Source organism: Perca flavescens, chromosome 15 (genome assembly GCF_004354835.1).
Source record: "Perca flavescens isolate YP-PL-M2 chromosome 15, PFLA_1.0, whole genome shotgun sequence".
In the NCBI taxonomy this organism is placed as follows: domain Eukaryota; kingdom Metazoa; phylum Chordata; class Actinopteri; order Perciformes; family Percidae; genus Perca; species Perca flavescens.
The window spans coordinates 20,877,696-20,901,646 of NC_041345.1; the positions used below are offsets into that span (position 1 = coordinate 20,877,696).

Here is a 23,951-nt window from a genome sequence, read left to right on the forward strand (position 1 = left end):
CTGCCTTTTTTGTATGTCACTCAGACTGAAGAGTTTCAGACTCTTAGTTCTCAGCCACAGTTCCTGTTGTACTTTGATGCTGTGATTTAGTTGTAACACCAGTACAGTAATATAAAACTCTAAATGAAATATACATACCAATTCCATCCAGGACTCCTTAATGTGTGCAGAAGTCTTTTCTCCTTGAAAAAACAAAAACTGATTTAAACCATGAATTTGAAAATAAATAGATTTGCTTATATTGCAAATGGAAAAGATTTAAAAATGACACATATTCATTATTCATACAACTAATTGGTGTAAACAGGTTAATAATGATGGCACATTTTTAGAGAGGTGGCCCAACTCGAGGAAGTCTGTGATACAAACTAGATAAACATTTATTTTAAGAACATTTAATGTAATTCAAGTCAAATGAAATAAAAAGGCCTCTTCCGGACTCACTGATGAAGGAAACCTGAACCGCTTCTGTGTCATTTTGTCACAGTTGAACTGGAAAGACTCCACTCAGCTGTTTAATCCTTTTTAATACAGCCACAATGTTTACCTCGTTGGGATAAGCGCAGCTGCTGCGGCCCCCCAACAAGTGTCAACTGCTGTGGCAGTCAGTATTCAGTAAATACTGTTTATATCAACAGAAATGTTGTCCTAATATTCCTCCAAATGCTTCATATCATCATGTATATAGATTGTTTCTACTTTCTGTTCTAAAGCGCTGTGGTCTCTCCCATCCTTCCTTTATTCAGCATCCTCTGATGGTTTTGGAATTCCTTGAATACAGTAATGAGATTCTGAAAGAGTTTGTTCCATATGTACTTGATTATACATCAGTTATTTAAATGTATGTATTTGATTTTGTTAAATTACTTAGAGAAAATACAAATCATTTCAAAGAGAATTATAGAAACACAGTAGACTAGATCACAGCCTCAAGGGGAAATCTGTTGCTGCTTTACTTTTTTGTTGCTTGTTATTTTTTTTTATTTTTTTTTCAAGCCAGGAGCCACTAAGGACCACACCATCTGCTTGTCGGCAGTTTCATCACTGTCTTTACTCTTTTAGGTTTCTGCGCAGAAAAAAAAGCATCGTCCTTAACAAGGGAATGCACATATACAAGAAAAAACAAAGAAGAAAAAATAGCATTGAGCCTCATACCTGTAAGGCGACAACCGTTGTTTATATTGATGATTTAAATGCAAGGTCATAAAGGCAAACACTAACATTTCAAATCCTACAAAGGCAAGCTAACAGTCCAAACTAAAGGGCAGCCACCGGTCTGCCTGGGATCCTGAATACAGCCATTTTGGGGAGCGAACATCCGTGTCTCCGCTGCGTCCTCCTGGCTCCTGCCACCTATCTGTGTATTTATAATCATGAGTCAGGAAGAGAGATCACAGATTCAAAACAGCCTGGCTTTAGAAACAGAATGTCCCAAAGTCCGTGTGTCAACATCGCTATCCTCTTCCTCATGTCAGTCAGTCAGTCTGGCTGTTTTTAGTCGCCGTGTCAAACTGTGAGGAAAATCCTCTTATTTTAGGAGGCTCAGCATTGAACTTCAACACTTGAGTGCCCTCTGGCCCCGTCCAATCACCAGCCAGGCCTTTCTCAGAATGACCCACCGAGTCCCACGCTCTGCGGCTGCTTTTCAATCACCTCCTCTTGCTGCTTCGCTGTACAATGTGAGAAATAAGGTGATAACAACAGCTGAGGGAAACGGGAGAGTTAGACTGAAGTGAGCCGGACGATAAAAGTCATCAGTTTGTAAAGAGATCTGCTTCTGTCGCGTCGGGGCAGAGGTTAGGCTGCGAAAGGAGTCTGTGTGTTTTCATTTGATATCATTAGAGTAACACGATAAGCCATGAGAACATGTTTTAAAAGGTTCCTATCAAAAGAAACCAGCTCCTTATTCCACCTAACAAACCTCAACTATCTCAGCTATTATACCTTCAGCACAAACTATGAGTCATGGGAGGCCTCTCAGCAGAGAATGTGATGTATCTTCTTCTACCAGGAAGCCGGAGGACACTGACTCTGGAATCATGTGTGCCATGTGCAGTTACACCGAGGCCCCACATACAGTGAACACATGTTGCTTTTAACAAGTGTATAACAGACTGCAGGCTAAAATGATCATTCACCTAAAAAAATAACAAAGTTATAGCCAAGTAAAATGGACCCAATGACAAATTATAGTATTAGAATGGCATGCAATGTGATTTAAGTAGTAGTCACTACGGTAGCCATTCACAGATACAGCTAATCCGGATTCACTGTGCCACATGTACTGTATGTTTACATTAAAAGATGATTTATAAAATCCCGCCAACAATTATTATTTTAATAGCTTAGTATTCTATGCAAAAAAACGGTATGTATAAAGACTTTAGGCTGTCCTACACGTCATTGTAGGCCCAGTTTAATATGAAACTCTGTCTCTCTTTCATTTGGGGTCCTTGGTATTTTAGGATACCCCTGCCTTGAGTCAAATATTCTTTAAAGTATTAATCTCAGAGATTTTTATTTCAATAAATGTGTGTTACTGTAAGTCACTATCTATCGCTGAATGAAGTAACAAAAAAGGTGATTGAGCCTGAGGCCTCCTAATTAAATCCCTTGCATTTTCAGTATTATGAATCTAGGTGTCCAACCCTAACTAACCACTGTTTGGATCTCTGGGAAATGTGATCCAAAAACAAACCTGCAATTAGTGCTTATCGCCATAAGTGCTGCCAAAGAGAACCAAACGGAGATCTTCGAGATTGTAACTTTGAGCTCGATTTTGGTAACAACCAACTAGCTTTTAGAAAAAGAATGAGAGTAGAACTGACTGACTATTCAAATCAACATGGCAGGATGGTCAGAGCGGCGGCCATTTTTATGTGTAGTCTACTGTAGAACCTGTTGTAACGGCATAAACTTCCATATAAACCAACTTGCGGCAAGTCACAGACTCACTGAGTTGAGATTTTTACAAACGAGCAGTGGAGTAGTACGAAGCATGGAGAGGTGTATTTTGTGCACTATGTCTGTTGGCTTGCTGCTAGTGCTAGAGAGGAATTGAGGATTGCTGGATTTAATTGCTTCATACTTTAATTGCTTCATACATACTAAGCCATATTCCTTAAAGGTCCCATGGCATGACAATTTCGCTTTATGAGGTTTTTGAACATTAATGTGAGTTCCCCCAGGCTGCCTATGGTCCCCCAGTGGCTAGAAATGGTGATAGGTGTAAACCGAGCCCTGGGTATCCTGCTCTGCCTTTGAGAAAATGAAAGTTCAGACGGGCCGATCTGGAATCTTGCTCCTTATCAGGTCATAAGGGGAAAGGTTACCTCCCCTTTCCCTGCTTTGCCCACCCAGACAATTTGACCCACCCATGAGAGAGAGACATCATGGCTTGAAAACAAGCGAAGCATGGCAGTTGGTCAAGGCCACACCCCCACCCTCCACCTTGCCCCCCATCTCTCCTCCTCAATAGCTACAGACACAGAAATGGCACATACTAAGGAAAGCTCATTGTGGGACTGGCTCTAGTGGCTGTAATTCTGCACCAAGGCTGAATTTCGGGAAAGAGACTTAAGATACAGTATTAAGATCCTATAGCCTATATAAAAGCATCCAAAAAGCAGCATGTCATAGGACCTTTAAATAATAGGCCAAAACACAGTTCTCAAACCAGCCCACCGACGTGTGTTGTCACCATAACAACTAACTACAATCGCCATTTTCTCTTGAACTTAGTCAAATGACCATGGCCAACAGTTCAGTGTCTGTTCTACTCACATTCTACATTGTTCTAGCCTCTTTAGACGCTAAATTATCCTCTTTCTTCATCAGTCTGCAGAGATGGCTGTTGATTCTCAGTGGGTTCAGTACTATGGAACTAACTGAAAACCTTTACCTTCATCCGAACACATTTTAATTCACTGTGGATATAAACACAAAAAAAGAAAAGTCATTTAATTTGGCTTTACGTCATATTGCAACCGTTTAATAACTGTAAATAAATTACATTGTGGTTAAAGTAGCTGGTAGCCTTATTCATACCAGCAGCATTATTATTGGTAAGTCTTTTTCCTCCTCTTACAAAGTGAATTAAACTGTGTCTCTCCTTGGCTTTACTGAAGAAAATAAACATTAAATGATGCATTGCCCTTCACTCCAGCCACACGCCAGCGGTAGATACACCAGTGTCTTTAGAACACACTTCCTGTTGTGTCATAAAGGAATGCAGAAAGTGTGATAGACAAAGTAAAATGCAGTTGAGTCCAGCAGATGCTGTAAATCATTTCAAATGTAATGCACATCATTTAAAATGATTTATTGATATGATGCTATGTATCACCTGTAACAGTTAATTGACAAGAAATCCAAGTGCTCACATGGTTTTAACAACACAGAGAGAGGATAAAAGGTCAATGATGTAATGCAGAGAAATATTGCAGAAGAAAACATGATGGCAGAGAGTGGAGGGGCTGAGGAGAAGAGGGTAGGTTACACATGAAACAGGCTGCCGCTTGCATAGCAGCAGTTACTCATAAATCTCATGGATCTCTGTCGCTTGGAGACCAATGTCATGGCATGACACCCTGATAGGCACTCCTTACCCCCATGACATCTCGTGATTTAGGAGTGCAGTTACAAGGTTTATGTTGCACTAAAGCTGTGGGGGCCCAGTTGATTTTAGCCTGTCGTTATCACACTGTAAATCTGGACACTTTAACTACGCACGCTTTATTAAAGATGATTTATAACACAAATCAGTCATTTGCTTTATGAAATTAAGGAATCCAAATGATAAATTCTGCTTCTTAGAGCTGCTGTGGTTTAATAAAGAGAGGAACTAAGTACCTTTACTCAAGTACAATTTTGAGGTACTTGTACTTCTCCATTTCTCCATTCTATCTCCATTTTCTGCTTTCTACTTCGACTCCACTACATTTCAGAGGGAAGTATTGCACTTTTTACTCCACCACATTTATTTTACAGTTATAGTTGACATAAAATATACGTGATAAGCTTCTAAAACACAACACATTGTTAAAGATTAAATAATTGGTTCCCAACACTTTTGACTTGTGAACTGTGGTGGAATGTAACTAAGTACATTTACTCAAGTACTGTACTTAAGTACAAATGTGAGGTAGTTGAGTCTTTTCTTTTCATGCCACTTTCTACTTCTCCATTTCAGAGAGAAATATTGTACTATTTACTCCACTACATTAATCTGACAGCTTTAGTTACTAGTTACTTTACAAATTAAGATTTTTGCACACAAAACACATGTACTTTATAACGTATTATGTTTTAATATAAATTAAACTATCCAATAATATACAGGCCTACAAGTCCAGCTGAAATGATGAGTCGATTAATCACTTAGTTGATTAACTGAACTGTATGGATCGTTTCCACTTTCTAAAATGTGAGGATTTTTCTGCACCTAGTACTTTTACTTGTAATATTTTAAGTACATTTTCCTGATGATACTTACATACTTTTACTTAAGTAACATTTTCAATGCAGGACTTTTACTTGTAATGGAGTATTTTACAGTGTGGTATTAGTACTTTTACTTAAGTAAAGGATCTGAATACTTTTTTCCACCACTGCTTGTGACCCTTTACAAGAAGTAAGTCTAGATGTGTCTCCTTGGCACATTTCACCTTTCCCCTCTAAACCTCTGTGTTTAGCGGCCCATAAATGTCAAATTATTGTTTAAATGTTATTTTCTTCCTTTCTCTCCCATTAATCATTCAACAGAAATAGAAGCTTTATGGTTTCAAGCTCATATCCCCCATTTGAATGCAAATTCTGATTATCTAGATAAATTGTTTGATATGATAGATACAGTATGTGATCATGCCAATTAAATTTATCTCCTTGGAGATCTAAATATTGATCGGAAGTCTTTACATTGTCCACTTAAGAATAAGATTCAAACTATTACAGATGCATGTGGATTAACACAAGTGCTAACTAAACCAACACGAGTACGCTTAAAAAAGGATGGATCCAAAACGGCAACCTGTATAGATCATATATATACTAACCAAGCAGAACAATGCAGCAAAGGAATGTCTTTGCCAACTGGATGTAGTAAGGAAAACAAAGCTCCCAAAAGCCAGACCACAAACATTATTAAGAGAGCATATAAATACTTCAATGAGAACCATTTTATAGAAGATGTTAGCAATATTTGCTGGGGTAGTGTGTTGAGGCAGGAAGATCCAGATGATGCTGTTGAGGCTTTTAATAAGTTGTTTGTAGAAATAGTTGATAAACATGCACCTGTGAAAAAGAGAACTGTTAGAAATGTGAGATCTTCTTGGATTGATGAGGAATTGAAGGATTGTATGGCACAGAGAGATCAAGCAAAGAAAATGGCAAATAACTCAAATTATGAATCGGACTGGCAAGTTTACTGCAAACTTAGAAATGATGTGACTAAGTTAAATAAAAAGAAAAAGAAGATGTATTATGAAAATGCAATTCCACCAACACGGAAAACTGCTAAAATCATTACTTTACCGCAACTGTACCATTTAGTAGCCCGAATAGTCGACCAATTAGCCTGCTGCCGGCTATAAGTAAAATCATGGAGAAAATTGCTTTTGAACAAAGACAATGTTATTTTTCAGTAAATGATTTATATACAGATTATTAACATGCCTATAGAGTTGGACATTCAACAGGCACAGCCCTCACTCAAATGTCAGATGACTGGCACAGAGAGATAGAAAATGAGAAATGAGTAGGGGCTGTGCTGTTGGATTTCACTGCAGCTTTTGATATCATTGATTACAATTTCTTATTAAAAAAACTAAAATGTTATTGTTTCGATTTAAGTGCAATACTTTGGCTAGAAAGCTATTTAGCAAATAGGACACAGGCGGTGTACTTTAATGCAAGTTTTTCTGAGGTAAAATCAGTAAGCTGTGGAATTCCACAAGGAAGCTGTCTGGGGCCATTGCTATATTCTATATTTACCAATGACTTACCTTTAACCTTAACAGATGCAAAAATGGCAATGTATGCTGACGACTCAACAATATACATGGTGGCATCCACAGCTGAGAGGCTTACTACTGTCTTGAATGAGGAATTGCAGTCAGCATTGGAATGGGTAACAAATAATCAACTAGTTCTTAATGTATCTAAAACCACAAGCATTGTATTTGGAACAAAAAATTGTTTAACAAACTTAAATTAAATTTATATGTTGAAGGTATGGCAGTTGAACAGGTACAAAGGACCGAGCTTCTAGGCGTTATAGTAGACAGTAAATTATCCTGGTCTCAACACATTGATGGGGTGGTGAAAAAATGGCTAGAGGCCTCTCAGTTATAAGGAGATCTTCAAATTTTCTCAATAAAAATGTAAAGGGAAACGTCATTAAAACAATTGTCCTATCCCATTTGGACTACTGTTCAGGGGTTTGGTCAGGTGCTGCCATATCAACTATAAAGAAACTGCCAATTGCTCAGAATAAGACAGCACACTGTTTACTAAGGTGCCCACTCAGATCAAGCATTGATGCAATGCATGGCTGCCTATCTTGGTTAAGTGTAAGAAATAGATTAACTGCCTCCTTGCTCAACTTTATATTTTAGTGACTAAACAGCAAAGGGTGTTGTATCAGCAACTTGGTCTTAGTTCTGATAAACATGACTATAGCACTAGGCATGATACATAGGGCAGATTCACATTACCTAAGGTAAGAACAAACAAAGGGAAAAACACCGTAGTATAAAAAGCCATGATTAATTGGAATGCAATGGCTAGTCATGTCATTCAAGAAAACAGAAAATCTCAATTCAAAGTATTACTTAAAGAACATCTCCTAGCTGAGCAGTACTCTGTATTATACACTATGTATTGAATGTTGTTTTTTGGTGGTTGTTTTTAATGTAATGATGCACGTTTGGGTGGACTCCAGGAAGAATAGCTGTGGCTATGGCACCAGCTAATGGAGATCCCAATAAATCAAATCAAATCATTAGCCTGGTCCTACTCTCGTACATTTCATTTGTACAGAGAGTCTGGCCACTCTCCATTGACAAATATTAAGTGTTGGTGTGAAGTGAAGGCGGGTACTCTGTTGAAGTTTAAAACTATTGGATCTGCCCAGAGCCACTCTGGTAGCCTGGCTCCGTCCTCCTATGTACTATCTGGTAGGACCAGGCTAACAAGAGGGGAGACAACAACTATTGGCTTAGCATCACTAGCGTTAGCCTTAGCTAACTCCTTCACCACTAATGGAGCGAGCTGGATAATCAAACTTTTCCCGAACCCCGTGGGGAGGAGGGCCACAACATCATGGCCACAAACACAACTCAGCAAGGACTGTTCTTGCTCGGGCTTTAACTTCTGGATATTCAGCAGCGTTGCCACAACTGACCGTATCTTTCTCCGCCGCCATTACAGAACTCGCCGAAGGTTACCGAACCTCAACGTCATCGTTCTCAGCTACTCCCTCTGTTCGCTGATTCGACCTGTTAAAATTTGATCGGAGAAAACCCAAGAATATACCACAAAACCAGACGTAGTACTGAAGGAAAATGACAATTGAGTGGAAGTACGTAGGAGGGTGGAGCCAGGCTAATTAATCATCTCACAACCCCTTATATTTATCTACTGACCCTTTGGAGGGGCCCCATCCCTAGGTTGGGAACCACTGGACTAAACTAACTGTATGTAAAATGATTGAAACTAGCTCCACCTCGAGCAGCAACAAAAATTAAAGGCTGCTGCTGTTAAAGGCTATATCAGTTAGGGGACATTTTACTGCAGAATGAGTTATTTTTACCTTAAATAAAGTACATTTAGTTGAAATACTTTTACTTGGTTTTAAATACAGGACTTTTACTTGCAATATAAAATTTTTTACATTGCTGCATGGGTTCTTTTACTGAAGTAAATGATCTGAATTCTTCCACCATTGCATTGTTCACAATAAGTAAAAAAACAACTGTTGTTTCCGAGACTCTGGAATAAATGTCAGAATGTGACTTTAGGCAGCTTTTCATTTTTGATCCCAACTTTGTATGTTTTGGTTATTGCCCAGTTTTAGCGGTGTGTGTATTTTGCATTTGGTGTTATTGGTAGATGTGTTGCATGTTTTAATAGTTTTTATTTTGAATCTTAGTGGATTTTCTCTGTTTTCTTGATGGTTTGTTGGACTGGGAATCAAGGTTATGAGGATCAGCTGTGATTGCCTGGACCACACCCCCTCCACAGCTCAGGATTGGCCACAGGCTAGTGATGATGTGCTTGTTAAAGATGGATGTGAAACAGGTGCAGAGGAGAGGGAGGACAAAGAAAAAGAATCACGGGTGTGACGGGTTGCCGGAGGAGAGTTTTGTTTTTAGTACTTTTTATGCAGAAGTAACCTGTTTTATTTTAAATCAAGTATTTAAGAGTCATACTGTGGAACATTTTTTAACAGTGGAAACCCTTTTTTGCTGGCATAACAGGTAGTGTTGTCAGTTAAACGTGTTATTAATGGTATATGGATACCGATATGGATACCAATAAGATTCTGAATGGAAAGTTGCCAAATGGTTCCATTGACAAGACCAAAGTGATCTGTGTGTTTTGTTGTTGTGAACTGAGCTATCCTCGCAGCACGTCCAGTCTGAAATACCACCTGATGGCCAAGCACACAGCTGATGCAAATTCTCCGCCCCCTCGTCAAAGCCAGGCGACAAAAGCACAAAGCAAGCAGATCCACTTTTCCATGATGATAAGAGCATTAAAATGAGAAAAAATAATGGGACAAAAAGAAATCAAGGGACATTTAGAATAGATAAAAGTGTGCGATTAATTGCGAGTTAACTATGGCATTAATGCGATTAATCGAGATTAAATATTTGAATCGTTTGACAGCACTAATAACAGGCCCTAACACAACCATGTGACGTAAACACCCTCAACAGTGATCATACAGAGAGCCACTGAACAGGACAAAAACAGTGAGAGGGGAGTGAGAAGGAGGAAGCACCTGCCTTGTCAATCAGAGGAGAGCCCGGCAAACTCCAAGGAGAAGTCCCTGAAAAGCATCACAGCAGGCCTTCACAGATTACAGCCTCACACCTATTGTATCCATATGTCACTATAGCACCACCATGTTAACATGTAATGAAGTAACACAATAGGACATCTGATGGCCAAACTGGGAGGTAATGTACACTGTAATATTACATAGAGATGGTTGACTGTATAATGATATGCATAGCGCCCCTAAACACACCCAAAGGTCAGGCTACAATACTATTTAAGCCCTCTCACTGACACCAGTAAGTAGCAGGTGTTGAAATGTGTTTCATGCCTCACACAGAGCATATCTGGTATTATAAGAGCCAGCGCTAAGCAGGTAGTTACACTTCATTAAAATTCTTCTTCTAATAGCAGTGAGACAGTGTCTCGTGACAGGCAGTTATTTTTCTATTAATTTGTATCAATTAAGATGCGCCAGTAAAGGAAACCCTCCAAACGTTATCTGATTCTCTATTGCTTTTCATTTGGTGAGCATGTATTACTGCCTGTGGTTGCTAATAAGGGAACGAGACATTTATTCAAGTACCGTACTTAAGTACAATGTTGACATATTTGTACTTTATTTGAGTACTTTCGCTTATTATTTCTGCTCCACTACATTTACCTGATAGTTAATAATAACTTTGCAGATTAAGATTTTGTGTGTGTGTGTGTGTGTGTGTGTGTGTGTGTGTGTGTGTGTGTGTGTGTGTGTGTGTGACTGATGTAGAGCTAATAGGCAAGGCAAGACAGCTATGTTTATCTAGCACATTTCAGCAACAGGAAATTCAAAGTGCTTTACATAAAACATCAAAGAGTGGTTAATAATAATAATAATAATAAAATGTCCAAATATAGTTTTAAATGTTATTTTCTTCCTTTCTCTCCCATTAATCATCTCACAACCCCTTATATATATCTAGTGACCCTCTGGAGGGGCCCGACCCCTTGGGTTTGAACCACTGGACTAAACTAACTGTATGTAAAATGATTGAAACTAGCTCCACCTCAAGCAGCAACAACAATAAAAGGCTGCTGTTTAATAATATATATCAGTTAGGGGACATTTTACTGCAGAACGAGTTATTTTTACCTTTAATACAGTACATTTAGTTGAAATACTTTTACTTGATTTTGAAAACAGGATTTTTACTTGTGATTATAACATTTTTTTTACATTGCTGCATGGGTTCTTTTACTGAAGTAAAGGATCACATTTCAGCAACAGGCAATTCAAAGTGCTTTACATAGAACATCAAAGAGTGGTTAAAAACAATTACAACATTTTTAAAGGGAATATAAAAACAGCTAAAAAGAATAAGACAGGTATGAAATACAAGAATAAATGTTACAGTGTGCTATAGATTCAACTACCAACCAGTAAAGTAGTTACAATTAAACACCTACAACATTAAACTGCAGCTTACAGATCATACTTATGTTGTCACAAAGTCCACTTCAGTTGTCTGATTTCTTTAACATTCTGTGACTCTGTTCCTCCTGGTAGTAATCCAATAATATAAATGATGTAATATGAAAGTTTGAAAGGTTTGATTCTGGTTCATGAATACTTTTACTTTTGAGTTCCTTTATTGATAATACTCTTAGATCCATTCCATTGAGAGTGAGAGAAATGTCATGAACACATCCTTATAGCAGATGTTTTATGTCTGATTACTTGGGGTTCTGTTTTCCATTTGATCCTTAAGGCTTAACTGCATAGCTTTTTCTCAGGTTTGCAATTGTTTAAGTAATTGCAAATTCATGCTTTTGTTGGAAATGTGATTATATTTTTGAATATGGTGCACACACGATATGGATCGATATGGATTTTGTTAGGCAAGACATTAGACCCATGTCAACAAGACAATAATGTGAGCACAAGATTAAAAAACATGTTTTTACACTGCATGGCCTCCAAAGAAAGTACTAATATTTCTAAATATTGTTTCACTAAGGCTGCTAAATTCATGCACCCTTGCATTAGATTAAGTAAATAAATGGAATTAAAGAAAGATTTAGCACTCATCAAAACCAGAGATAAAGTGCTTTACAAGGAAAAAAGTAAATGCAAAATCATGAAGCTGAGTGAAAGGAAGAATCCCTTTACTTACTTATTTATTCTTGTCTCTCTCCAGCTTCTACTCTGTGGGCGTTCCCTCTAGTAAGCAGTCCAACCAGATCTTGCTTCAATCTCTCTTATCCAATCATATCCTTGCTGTCAACCTTTAAAATCAGTTCTCTTCTCCACTGCTGTCAGTTGTCCCTTTCACCTCCAGTCTTCATCATATCAGCGACCAGTCCTGCTCCACATTCCATCATCCAGGGCTTCACCAACTCTCTTCACCCCCACCACCACCACCTGTGTCTAGACCCCAGGGGGAAATATCCTGAACTAATCACAGCATCACTACCCCCCTAAATATATCAAGTCACGATGGGGTCTAATCGCCATAAGACTCTTCTCTAATACTTTTTGTCATGCAGTTGAATAAAAATTGATTGGTCACTCTAAATGAATGTCCTGATTTAAATAAACACATACTAAGTAAAGTATAGTGAACCAAAAGATGTGCATTATTATAAGACATACATTAAACTATTGACATGTATATCTGTTTTCCAACCAGATTTAAGAATTGCTCTTGATATGTAGTATGTAAGTATAAAATGTGGGAGATGAAAGCCAAAGTAATGACGCGCTCATTAAAAATGAATCTGTGCTCAATTAAAAATGAATCTGTGCTCAATTAAGAAGTAGTTACTTGAGATGACAAATGTCAGCAACATCTGTGCTCTGACCACACCAGCACTTCAGTACACTTTGCCCTAACTTATCTGCCAGAGTGCACACCCAGCACTTGCTGATTGATGGGATCTGAAAATGATGACAGCTCTCTGGTGAGTAGCTGGACGCCATCTTAAATACTGACCGCTCCCCCCATGCGTTCTCCACACAGACACAAACACCTATAGCTTGAGTCAGGGTCACTTTAAGCTGCGGTTTTAAAATCAGTGGCCGTTCATTCTTGGAGGGGGTCATCCTGTTGCTGAGGTGACAAAAACAAAGCACAAGTACATGTACTGCACATATGTGAATTCAGTCGCCAAAATGTATGAATCTAAATATTCCACACATGTGGGCACCAACTTTGACCCCCCCACATGGCTGTAAAATCATCTTTCCCTTAATGACTCAAATTAATTTATGTCATTTCACATGAATGTGTTGCTCAGATCTGGGGTGTGTGCATCAGGCACATGCTCAGTCCATGTGTATGCAAATGAGCATGCATACTTGGGATATACTGGGTATTTGCTTGTCTCCAACTATCTGATCCCTAGAAAGGAACTCGAGTGTTATGTGACAGGACCATCCCTATGGGTGGCCGTTGCATCCAACCAAAACATATGCACCCCCCCCCCCCCCACCTCCCCCGCCCACAGGGTTAGAGAGAGAGTCCATAAGAGAGAGCCTCCAAAGACGCACAGGCACACTATCACAAGACCTCCCCGTTTGATGCCAATCAGACCCGTGAGCACCAAGGGAATCATGCCTGTGCCCAAGAAAGCAGGTAAGAAACCACTCAACCTGAGTCTCTATGGGGACCTGTTACATGTGACCATTGCATCATGTGCCATGAGAGTGAAAGCATCACCTGTTTGTCATTTACCATTGAAACTATATTATAATTTGCCTTTGCTACTATATCAAACAAAGTACAGCTACGTTGTACTGATATTTCTTGGCAAATATAGAAGTAAAAATCTATTACACTTTGTTATGATTTAAAGATATAATATGTGTTGTTGTTTTTTTATAATTCTGTGATTCAAATTTGGCAATTTCAATCTGAGAAAATTTTGTGAACTTTTGATTGTTCAGCACCATGTGGCCTGTAAACTTAGCTCAGTTTTTAATTTTAGTCATTCCGAGCTTTTTCTTCTTCCTTCCTTCCTTCTCCTTTTGATATTCAAAATCACAATCGTTATTTATTTTGTTCTCTATTTTGTCCAAATTTCACATTAAGATGACATCAATCATGCAATAACTATAGGGCGCAGAGACGTACCATACTGTTATTTTAGCCATTTTTACTGTATTTAAAGTGTGTCACCACTTAAGCAGATACAAGTGATTTATTGCTTGTCACATTGTTTTATAATCAATATATTTTATGTTACACATGTTGTTGATTTGATGGTTTTTAAGTAACCTCATGTTGACCATCTCTGTAAGTCAGCATCGAGCCAAACATCTGTCCTCACCTTGGATTCTACCAGTTTTCTCTGGATCATTACTCATGTCAACAAAGTGCATGAATGATCATCTCCCAGGGTGGTTATGGTTTCTTCTGCACTCGTCCTGTCGCTTACCAAATTCCCCTTAATGTCAAAGCCAGCTACAATTTCAGAGCTCGTATTTCTGTCTGTCCACTCAACATGACACACCTGTCTCAGCTCTGTCACTACTGCAGGTAGTTCTTCATATGAACATCTATCATCCCTCTCCTGCTTCTTTTGGATAATTCTAATCCATGCTCAGTGTTTCCTATTCCATAAAAGCTTCTATAACTCAGACCCCCCTCCCCCAATTTCCAGCCCAAATTATATTAATCCCTCCCCTGGCAGTCCCAGTAATGAAGTGTGAAATGCTGCACAGCAATTCAAGTCACAAAATCGAAAAAAAGGCTTGGCTGTTTGATTCCGCCATTATGTAACATATGGCACTGGTCCTCTGCACTTTGATGTCTCAAAAGTTGACTTTGTCACCATAACTGAAAGATAGTCTAATAAACTAATGTAATAAACTAATGTGATTAGCTAGTTGCACAAAATACACTAAACATTATTGACGTTAACGTTAATTTAATGTGGCGACTCTGTGCAGAAGCCCACAGGAGACTTCACAGTAGCTTTGCTTTTTTAAAGCTAATGTACTTGCACTTACTACTTGTTGTCTAGAGTTTGGACCTTCTCAGTTGAATGCACTTAATTGTAAGTTGCTTTGGATAAAAGCATCAGCTAAATGACATGTAATGTAATTTTCTAAATCGTACCAGACCCTTTAAAAGGCTTTTCCTTTGGAATTCTTCCTTTTGTCAAGAATCCTTTATCCATCGGTCTATCCGATGTGTTTTATTCCCTTCCCATCTCCAACCTCACATGTGCGCAGGGCTTCCAGCCAGGGATTCCTGACAGGAACCAGAGGGATGAGCCTGGGCCTATGCCAACTGTGCTCATCTCTCCCCCTCCACCTCCTCTCACTGTCTTTTGATCTTGCTGTCTCAGTGGGATGTTTCGAACCTGATCTGCACAGATACTGTAGCTCTGTCCCACTGTGTGCGGAATCTGGGAAGTCCAAAACAAGCAAATCCAACGTTGACCTTTCGACAGGGTACTGCTGAGCTGTTGACTCTTAAACATGTGCTCAGGAGGACAAAACTCATGTTTTGTGTCTTGTCACTGGTGGGAATCCTTTTGAAATTAAACACAACTCAAGCTCAGTTACTTGACAGTTTTTGCTCAAACTCCAACAGCTTCATCACAAAAATTCATCCAATATTCCCGACTTGATTCGTGAGGTGTCTTTTTTATGGTCCCTCTGCCCTGACATATTTCAATGCCTCACACCTCACTCTTGCATCCCCATCCGTCTACTCCATGTGTCTACTGCTGTGATGTCAAGTCATCAATCTTTTTGACTGTTCTGTTTATCTCTGCGGGGCTTTCCTGTTGATCCCGCTGAGCGTGGACCAAGGTTTAACCTCCACAGAGCAGCCGCAGAGCTCACATATCTCCAATCACCCGCAGCGCTTACTGCCAGCCTGATATCTCACTCCGAGGTTATCCGAGGTGTTCGCCTCATTTCCCTCCAAAAAACATCCTAAAGATTTGAAGATGATATATGATACGTCTGTCTTCTAATCTATCCTCAGTAATTCCTCTTAATGCCTGGCTGAACCCAGCACTATTCCACAAGGCTTTTCTTTCATCGCGTCTCACCCGCTGTGCTCCTTAATGGACATGCTCAGAGAAGGAAGGGGAAGAAAGACGAATGAAGTGATCTGTCACCAGTGTCTTTTTGCTCCACCAATTTCAAAGACGACCACGTGACCTTCACTTTACCCCTCTCTGTCCTGCCAAATCTGTCCTCCTCTCCTCACACTTCAGCAACAGGCCTGCTGGAGCTCTGTCCAGTCTGTAAGGACAAGGGGACAATATCCAAACTCAAATCTGCTCTGTAATCAGACCCTAAGCCTCAGTAGGGTCCAATTGATATTCCTGCATGCCCTGTCAATTATCAAATTGTCCGGTCTTAGTGGCTTCAGTCAGGTAATTGTGTTTGACATAATGGTCTCCTGCACAACAGTAATACTGTATATATTTAGATTTTCAATCACATCACAGTATTTAAGACTCTAAAGGAGGAGCCGAGGATCTCTGCCTTCAAAGCCAACAGTTTGAAAGTTGCAGATGTTATACCAGACTCCAAGTTTACCCTTCTGGTTGTAATGCTGCTGGCGTCCCCAGCGGAGGGGCCATGCAGGTCAGGGAGGTCATGTTTCCTCAGGCTCAGACATGTTCCGAGAAAAACTATCCAACTTTCCTCTACAGGCACATGAGCACAAACAGCGCTGTGATCAAAGGCCAGCCGTCACATTTAAAAAGTGCATTCAGTGCATTTACATCCATATTAATAATCCAATAGCACCATATAAAGGCCATACTCTACATACTGCATGTAAACACCTAAACACAAAGATGTCACATAACACTCAAAAAATGCAGAAACACAAAATACAAAATAAAACTATAAATAGCATATCAGACAAACAAGGTGTTCTCCATAAAGCTGAAGCATGAGACATGTAATATAATATGGATTAAGTACCTCTACTCAAGTACTGTACATAAAGTACTCAATTGAGACACTTGTACTTTTGTATTTCCATTTCATGCTACTTTATACTTCTGCTCCATTTAATTTCAGAGGGAAATATTGTACTCCATAGTATATGGTTACTAGTTACATAACAAATTCAGACTTTACATATGAAATACATGATGAGTTTATAAAATATCATGCATTGATTAAAATACCCAACAGTGTGTAAAATAGTTAAACCAGCTCCACAGCTAAAACAGTGAAATGCTGCTTTCACATGAATGCAAAAAGTAATGATAATTAAATTGTAATAACATGTTTTAGTACATTTTACTAATAACACTTTTACTTTTACTTATGTAACATTTACAATACACGGCTTTTACTTGTAACAGATTATTTTTACAATGTGGTAGTTCAGTTTTACTGAAGTAAATTATCTGAATACTTCCTCCACAGTCAGATGAAGGCAAATAGAGTAGACATGCCCATTAATACACTTGGCTTGCTTCTAAAGCTTTAAAGTTACTGTGATGTGTTCAGTATAAACTGCAACATGTCTTTTGGTGTTTTACAAGAACGTAGTAAAAAAGATCTTCTCTCCATTATGTTGATCTGTTCAACTTTAATGTCTATTTCTTTATTTCCCTTCTGTTGGGGATATGGTTTTCTGTAGGGGACCATATTATTGCCAGTTCTCTGCAGCATGTAATTGCTTTGATTGGACTGTACAATAATATGGATTTTCACAAAAGTGTAAATGTCATGTAGTGATTGGTGTTGCAGTTATCGCAGGTCATATAGCTTTTCAAAGTCTGTGATTTTTAAGCTAAATTCTTCCCATCTGCTCTTCCTGAGAGGACGAAAAGCTGTTTATTTTATGATATTTTATCCTGATTATCATTTGCTTCCATTCTGCTCAAACTGTAGTTACCAAATCACTAGTCTCACATTGCTAGACCTTCCTCCACAGCGCTGCGAAGGAGGGTCTGGCAAGTCCACACAGCATTCCGGGATGGGAGAAAAACGTGCTCTGGCTTATTGGCATTTCTTTAAACCAATCACAATCGTCTTGGGCGGTGCAAAGCTCTGCACGGAGCCGCTGCAAAATAGCCTTGGGAAGGAAAGTTTTGGTGGAACATTTGTACGTTTAGAAGTCGTGTGAGAGAAAACTCAGTTTGGACAGATAGTCTAGCTAGCTGTCTGGATTTACCCTGCAGAGATCTGAGGAGCATTTATCCATAGTCCTCATAAATCGACCGGAAAGACATGCATCCAGCGGAATTTCCTGCGGCACCAGAGCAATCCCAGTAGTGGAACGCTGTGGACATAGACTACCAAATCACTGACAAAGCAAACTGTAAGCAACCATAGTTATTGTTCCATAAACAACCCTGAACCCTGTGGCAGTCCAGCATTGCGCCAGCAAATGGCCCAAACACTGTTTAAACCCCCAAATCGTAAATATATCAATTCTGTCCAACTGAAGTAGAGAGAAGTGTATAAAATGGCAAGCAAATGTAGAATATTTCCATTTGCTGTTGTAGCCATAAAAATATGCAATCTTTGGTTCAAATATTTCTCTCAATTGAATCAACACATATCTTCAATGAGACTTCAATGAGTTTGAACATGCTGATACAGAATATATGTGTGGAATGTTCTCAAACTTAGTGGGAAAATGCTATTTTTAACTTTAAAGGGAAAACATATGGGAAACACTGGAGGTAAATATGTCACATATTAAGAATAGAAAGCCTGTTACTACACAGCCATGAGCTATGTGAAAATTATACTTTGAAACGTCCTTATACGGAATCAGGAAAATTGAGGCTGTTCTGTCTAATCTTGGCAAAGGACACTTCAAATGGGCTAATGTGATGATGTAACAGTCTGATATGTGAGTAAGAACGAAGAGGCATTAGTTGTCTGTGTGAAATTTGAGGAACAGTAACTTGAGCGCGGATGACTTACGTACGCACAATCCTGACCTGACTGGCCAGGATTGGATAGCAGTTTTCTCCGAATGTCAAAAGACTCACACACTGAAGGAAGAACAAACAAACAGAGATTATACACCAGCCCACACCATGACAAACATGCCCTCGGCGGTGTGAAGTAACAGCATCATTCTCAGAATGAGACACCATGCTGTCAGTGGCCGTGATGTGTGTCCTCAGATGTATGCGCTGGCCTTCGGATTCCTTATGTTGAAATCTAACACCTAAATGAATCAGCCGACATAGCACACATACGTCTGTGTATGTTGAGAGTAGCAGGTGATTTACTGTCAATGCCTGACAGAAGCCTTATTGATGAAGGGAGAGGCTACAGAGGAAAATGGGAAGGTTTAAAGTAGCTGGCTGCAGTTTCTTTTGTTGATGCCACCCTGAAGAGTGTTGTGCATTGAGAAGAACCTGTAAGAAGAGGCCATAAAACGTATTCTATATACAGTACAGGCCAAAAGTTTGGACACACCTTCTCATTCAATGCGTTTCCTTTATTTTCATGACTATTTACATTGTAGATTCTCACTGAAGGCATCAAAACTATGAATGAACACATATGGAATTATGTACTTAACAAGAAAGTGTGAAATAACTGAAAACATCTCTTATATTCAAATTCAAATTCATCTTCAAAGTAGCCACCCTTTGCTCTGAATACAGCTTTGCACACTCTTGGCATTCTCTTGATGAGCTTCAAGAGGTAGTCACCTGAAATGGTTTTCTAACAGTCTTGAAGGAGTTCCCAGAGATGCTTAGCACTTGTTGGCCCTTTTGCCTTCACTCTGCGGTCCAGCTCACCCCAAACCATCTCGATTGGGTTCAGGTCCGGTGACTGTGGAGGCCAGGTCACTCTCCTTCTTGGTCAAATAGCCCTTACACAGCCTGGAGGTGTGTTTGGGGTCATTGTCCTGTTGAAAAATAAATGATGGTCCAACTAAACGCAAACCGGATGGGATGGCATGTCGCTGCAGGATGCTGTGGTAGCCATGCTGGTTCAGTATGCCTTCAATTTTGAATAAATCCCCAACAGTGTCACCAGCACCACCATCACACTTCCTCCTCCATGCTTCACGGTGGGAACCAGGCATGTAGAATCCATCCGTTCACCTTTTCTGCGTTGCACAAAGACACGGCGGTTGGAACCAAATTTCTCAAATTTGGACTCATCAGACCAAAGCACAGATTTCCACTGGTCTAATGTCCATTCCTTGTGTTTCTTGGCCCAAACAAATCTCTTCTGCTTGTTGCCTCTCCTTAGCAGTGGTTTCCTAGCAGCTAATTGACCATGAAGGCCTGATTCACGCAGTCTCCTCTTAACAGTTGTTCTAGAGATGTGTCTAGAACTCTGTATGGCATTCATCTGGTCTCTAATCTGAGCTGCTGTTAACTTGCGATTTCTGAGGCTGGTGACTCAGATGAACTTAACTTAACTTTCTTTTTACTTAGCTGATTGGTTCTTGCCATAATATGAATTCTAACCGTTGTCCAATAGGGCTGTCGGCTGTGTATCAACCTGACTTCTGCACAACACAACTGATGGTCCCAACCCCATTAATAAGGGAAAAAGTTCCACTAATTAACCCTGACAAAGCACACCTGTGAAGTGAAAACCATTTCAGGTGACTACCTCATGAAGCTCATTGAGAGAACACCAAGGGTTTGCAGCACTATCAAAAAAGCAAAGGGTGGCTACTTTGAGGAATCTAAAGACATGTTTTCAGTTATTTCACACTTTTTTGTTAAGTACATAATTCCATATGTGTTCATTCATAGTTTTGATGCCTTCAGTGAGAATCTACAATGTAAATAGTCATGAAAATAAAGGAAACGCATTGAATGAGAAGGTGTGTCCAAACTTTTGGCCTGTACTGTATACAGTGGTGGAAGACGTACTCAGATCCTTGAGGACCCACACAATGTTTTCTTTTTATACCCATATATTTATTCTATTGATTTAAATTGAATTGTTCTCTGTTCTGAAATAGAAAATGTACCCATATACTCAGAACATACTCCCTGTTTGAAAAAAATATCTCAAAATTGTGCTTAAGCACAGTACTTGAGTAAACGTACTAAGTTGCTTTTCACCACTGTATGTTTTTGTCTTATACATTATATTATTGCAGTGAAATTACATACTACCTTTTTCTTTTGCAGGAAGAAAAAGCAGCAGTGCTGGGGAAGGTAAAGACCTATACATGCTGTATTACTATTGGGAAGTCTCATTCATTAAATTAAATACGTGGTGCTAATTCTCTGGTTATGTCTCCCATCTGTCACCTCAGTGAAGCCACCGCCATATGAGCCAAATATCCCTGAACCCACCACCAGAGCAGACTTCATGAAATGTGAGGCTTTTTTAATTTGTTTAAATGTCTCAGAAAAAGAAACCGGTTTTGACACTAATTAATGCAACACAATATATAAATTCAATCTATAAATGGAAACTTGAGTGTGGAGTTTTTTAGTGTGCAAAGATAAATATACATTATGCAAAATTCATTAAAACTATTTAGAAAGTAAACATTTAAATTCAGGTTTAAAGCCACAATTAATAAAAGGATTAATAGAACAATTAAATACCAATCGAGAACTAATGAAAATAATTAAATTAAATTATTTTTTCACACATTTATTTACATTTACTGTACTTATTTTCTTTCTGTAGCTGTAGTTTTTTTTTTATGAAACATTTAGTTCTAGCTGGACATTGTATGGGTTACACTATGGTGTTGCTGCTGTAAAATGTATTCTTTATTCTTTCTTTTGTGCAAAGTAGAGTATGTTGTTTGTGGACATTGGACCGGAAGCTTTGGGTGATTTGGTCTTTTGTAGAGGTGTCATGTAATTCCGTGTGGGACTGGCCACTTAGTGGCATGACATGTAAATAAACCATATCATATCATATCATATCATACTTAACAATAACTGTATGATAATTAGATGACATGCTACAGAAGTGTTTTGGAGAAAAGATCTTCCATAATAATTATTTGCTTAAACTTCTTTTCTTTTTAGAATAAATATATTAGGGCAAAATAAAATAGTCTGCAGGATGACTAGTACAGTACATATTTTTGTAAATAACAAAGTTGACATGAACACTGTGACACCTGTAACAAGGCAAACGTCACCAATGCCACTAATTAATCTGTCTTCAATCAGTTTGGTCATACAGCGCTATGAAGATAAGTCTGGCAATGCGAGACTACTACACTGAATTTTCAATGTATTCCTTTTTTACTTGATCATTCCCATCCTTTCGGCTCTCTACTCTTCAGATCCCATCCTCATGTAAACAATTTCTTCACTTTTAGTCTCCCACTTTCTGCTTGCTTTTCTCTTAGATTGGCTCCCGCTCACTCTGGATGATAAAACTGCACAGAAACTGTTGTGGATTTCAGAAGGTGGGTCCAAAGTGGCCCGTACGTCAGACGCTGTCTGCCCATATCCCAACAGGCCCGAGAGATATGAACACTCGCCACAGGTAGGCCTGGCCTGAGTTTGGGGAGTAATCACAACTACAGTGTTGCTGTCACTGTCTTGGTCGTAGAAAAAAATTATCTTTGTTGTATGTGATTTCTTTTAAGTCACACAAAACAAAAAAAGCTACACAATAGACTTGCATGCTCTTTTTTCTGTTATGACATCCTCAGTTCAAAAAGTCACGTTGGGCTATTCAAGCATGAGGAACTCCTTCAGTGGTGGAAGAAGTACTCAGGTCCTTAAAGAACCAATACAATCATGTAGAAATACTCCCATTACAATAGCAACTACACCTGTTAAATAAGTATTTCCCTTTGATATGTACTGGAGTAGAAATATTGGAGTAGAAGTAAAAAGTATCGTAAAATGGAAATACTCAAGTAAAGGATCTCAAAATGGTACTTAATTACAGTACTTTCCACCACTGGTCTCCTAATAAATACTTTTGGGTATTCTGGGTTGTTTCCTGCAGTTATTTGAGAATACATTTTCACTCCTCAATAATCTGCATTACAGCATGCAGATATTTGGCATCCCATTACCAGTGGTGGAAGAAGTATATTCAGATCCTTTACTTATACCACACTGTAAAAATACTCTATTACAAGTAAAAGTCAATAATAATCAATCAATCATTTTAGCTGCAGATTATTTTCATGTCGATCAAGTGATCAATAAATCCACTTGTGTGCCTCCTCCCTTCTTTAGGTGCTGTGTAAGGAGGCTGTGATGGGCTACCGGGGGTACTGGGAGGTGGACTACGATGGCTGGGTGGTGCTCGGGGTGGTCTTTGAGAGCGCACCCAGGAAGGGGAACGAAGGGCGCGGACCCTGCGGCCTCGGGGAGAACAGCGGCTCCTGGGGCGCTGGCTGGTCTGGCTCCTGCTACCAAGTCTGGCACAACAGCGAGAACGTGGACGTCCAGCTCCCCCTGTCCTCCACTATGGGCATCTACGTTGACCAGCCCGCCGGCATCATCAAGTTCCTCGCGGTGGAGGGAGAGGGCACGAAGGAGGTGCGGCTGATTCACAAGTTCAAAGCAAACATCCAGGAGAAGATTTTCCCCGGGTTCTGGGTTGGCACAAATTCCTATTGCATTCTTCGGAAAAAGGATCAGTGACAAAGTGGAGGGTTGAGCATGGGAGGTGTGTGGGGGGGGGGGTAGTGTAAATCTAAGGTGTTAGGGAGGGAGTTGGCGAGTTTGTAGAGTGTGTTTGCTTTCTCTGTTTGCATGAATTGCACATTCATATCATATTGTATCCAACGATGGCTACTTATTTTATTTATGGTGTATTTATTTATGTATTTTATTTAACTCAGAATTTTAGACGCAGTCTTGTGTATGTTTTTGTAACACGCAGGGCTTTGCATGTACCAGAGTGCTTGTTTAACTTAAGAGCCTGCATCTTTTTTTATGTGCTGAATGTAGTCAATAAATTCAACTATTGTGTAATAACACTGACATCGCATTATTGTTTTGCCATGCTGCATACAAGACCTGAGCAGAAATCAGATCTTCACTTCAGTAGA

General features: G+C 39.3%; 1 protein-coding gene and 1 long non-coding RNA gene across 3 annotated transcripts; both read left to right on the forward strand.

Annotated features, from left to right (window-relative positions):
- Positions 1-9,326: 9,326 nt before the first annotated feature.
- LOC114568863 (uncharacterized) lies at positions 9,327-12,518 on the forward strand. Of its 2 annotated transcripts, none has more exons than XR_003694351.1 (3): positions 9,327-9,476; positions 12,177-12,202; positions 12,277-12,518. It is a non-coding gene; the product is annotated as an uncharacterized LOC114568863 (long non-coding RNA). The 2 variants fall into 2 exon arrangements; XR_003694350.1 differs by having other exon boundaries at positions 12,299-12,518.
- A 1,003-nt stretch (positions 12,519-13,521) lies between these two features.
- zgc:195001 (tripartite motif-containing protein 16) lies at positions 13,522-23,563 on the forward strand. The gene is made up of 5 exons (XM_028600522.1): positions 13,522-13,613; positions 21,094-21,120; positions 21,222-21,284; positions 22,284-22,423; positions 23,131-23,563. The coding sequence occupies exons 1-5, from the start codon at positions 13,559-13,561 to the stop codon at positions 23,539-23,541; spliced, it is 696 nt and encodes a 231-aa protein (XP_028456323.1). The 5' UTR covers positions 13,522-13,558; the 3' UTR covers positions 23,542-23,563.
- Positions 23,564-23,951: the final 388 nt, after the last annotated feature.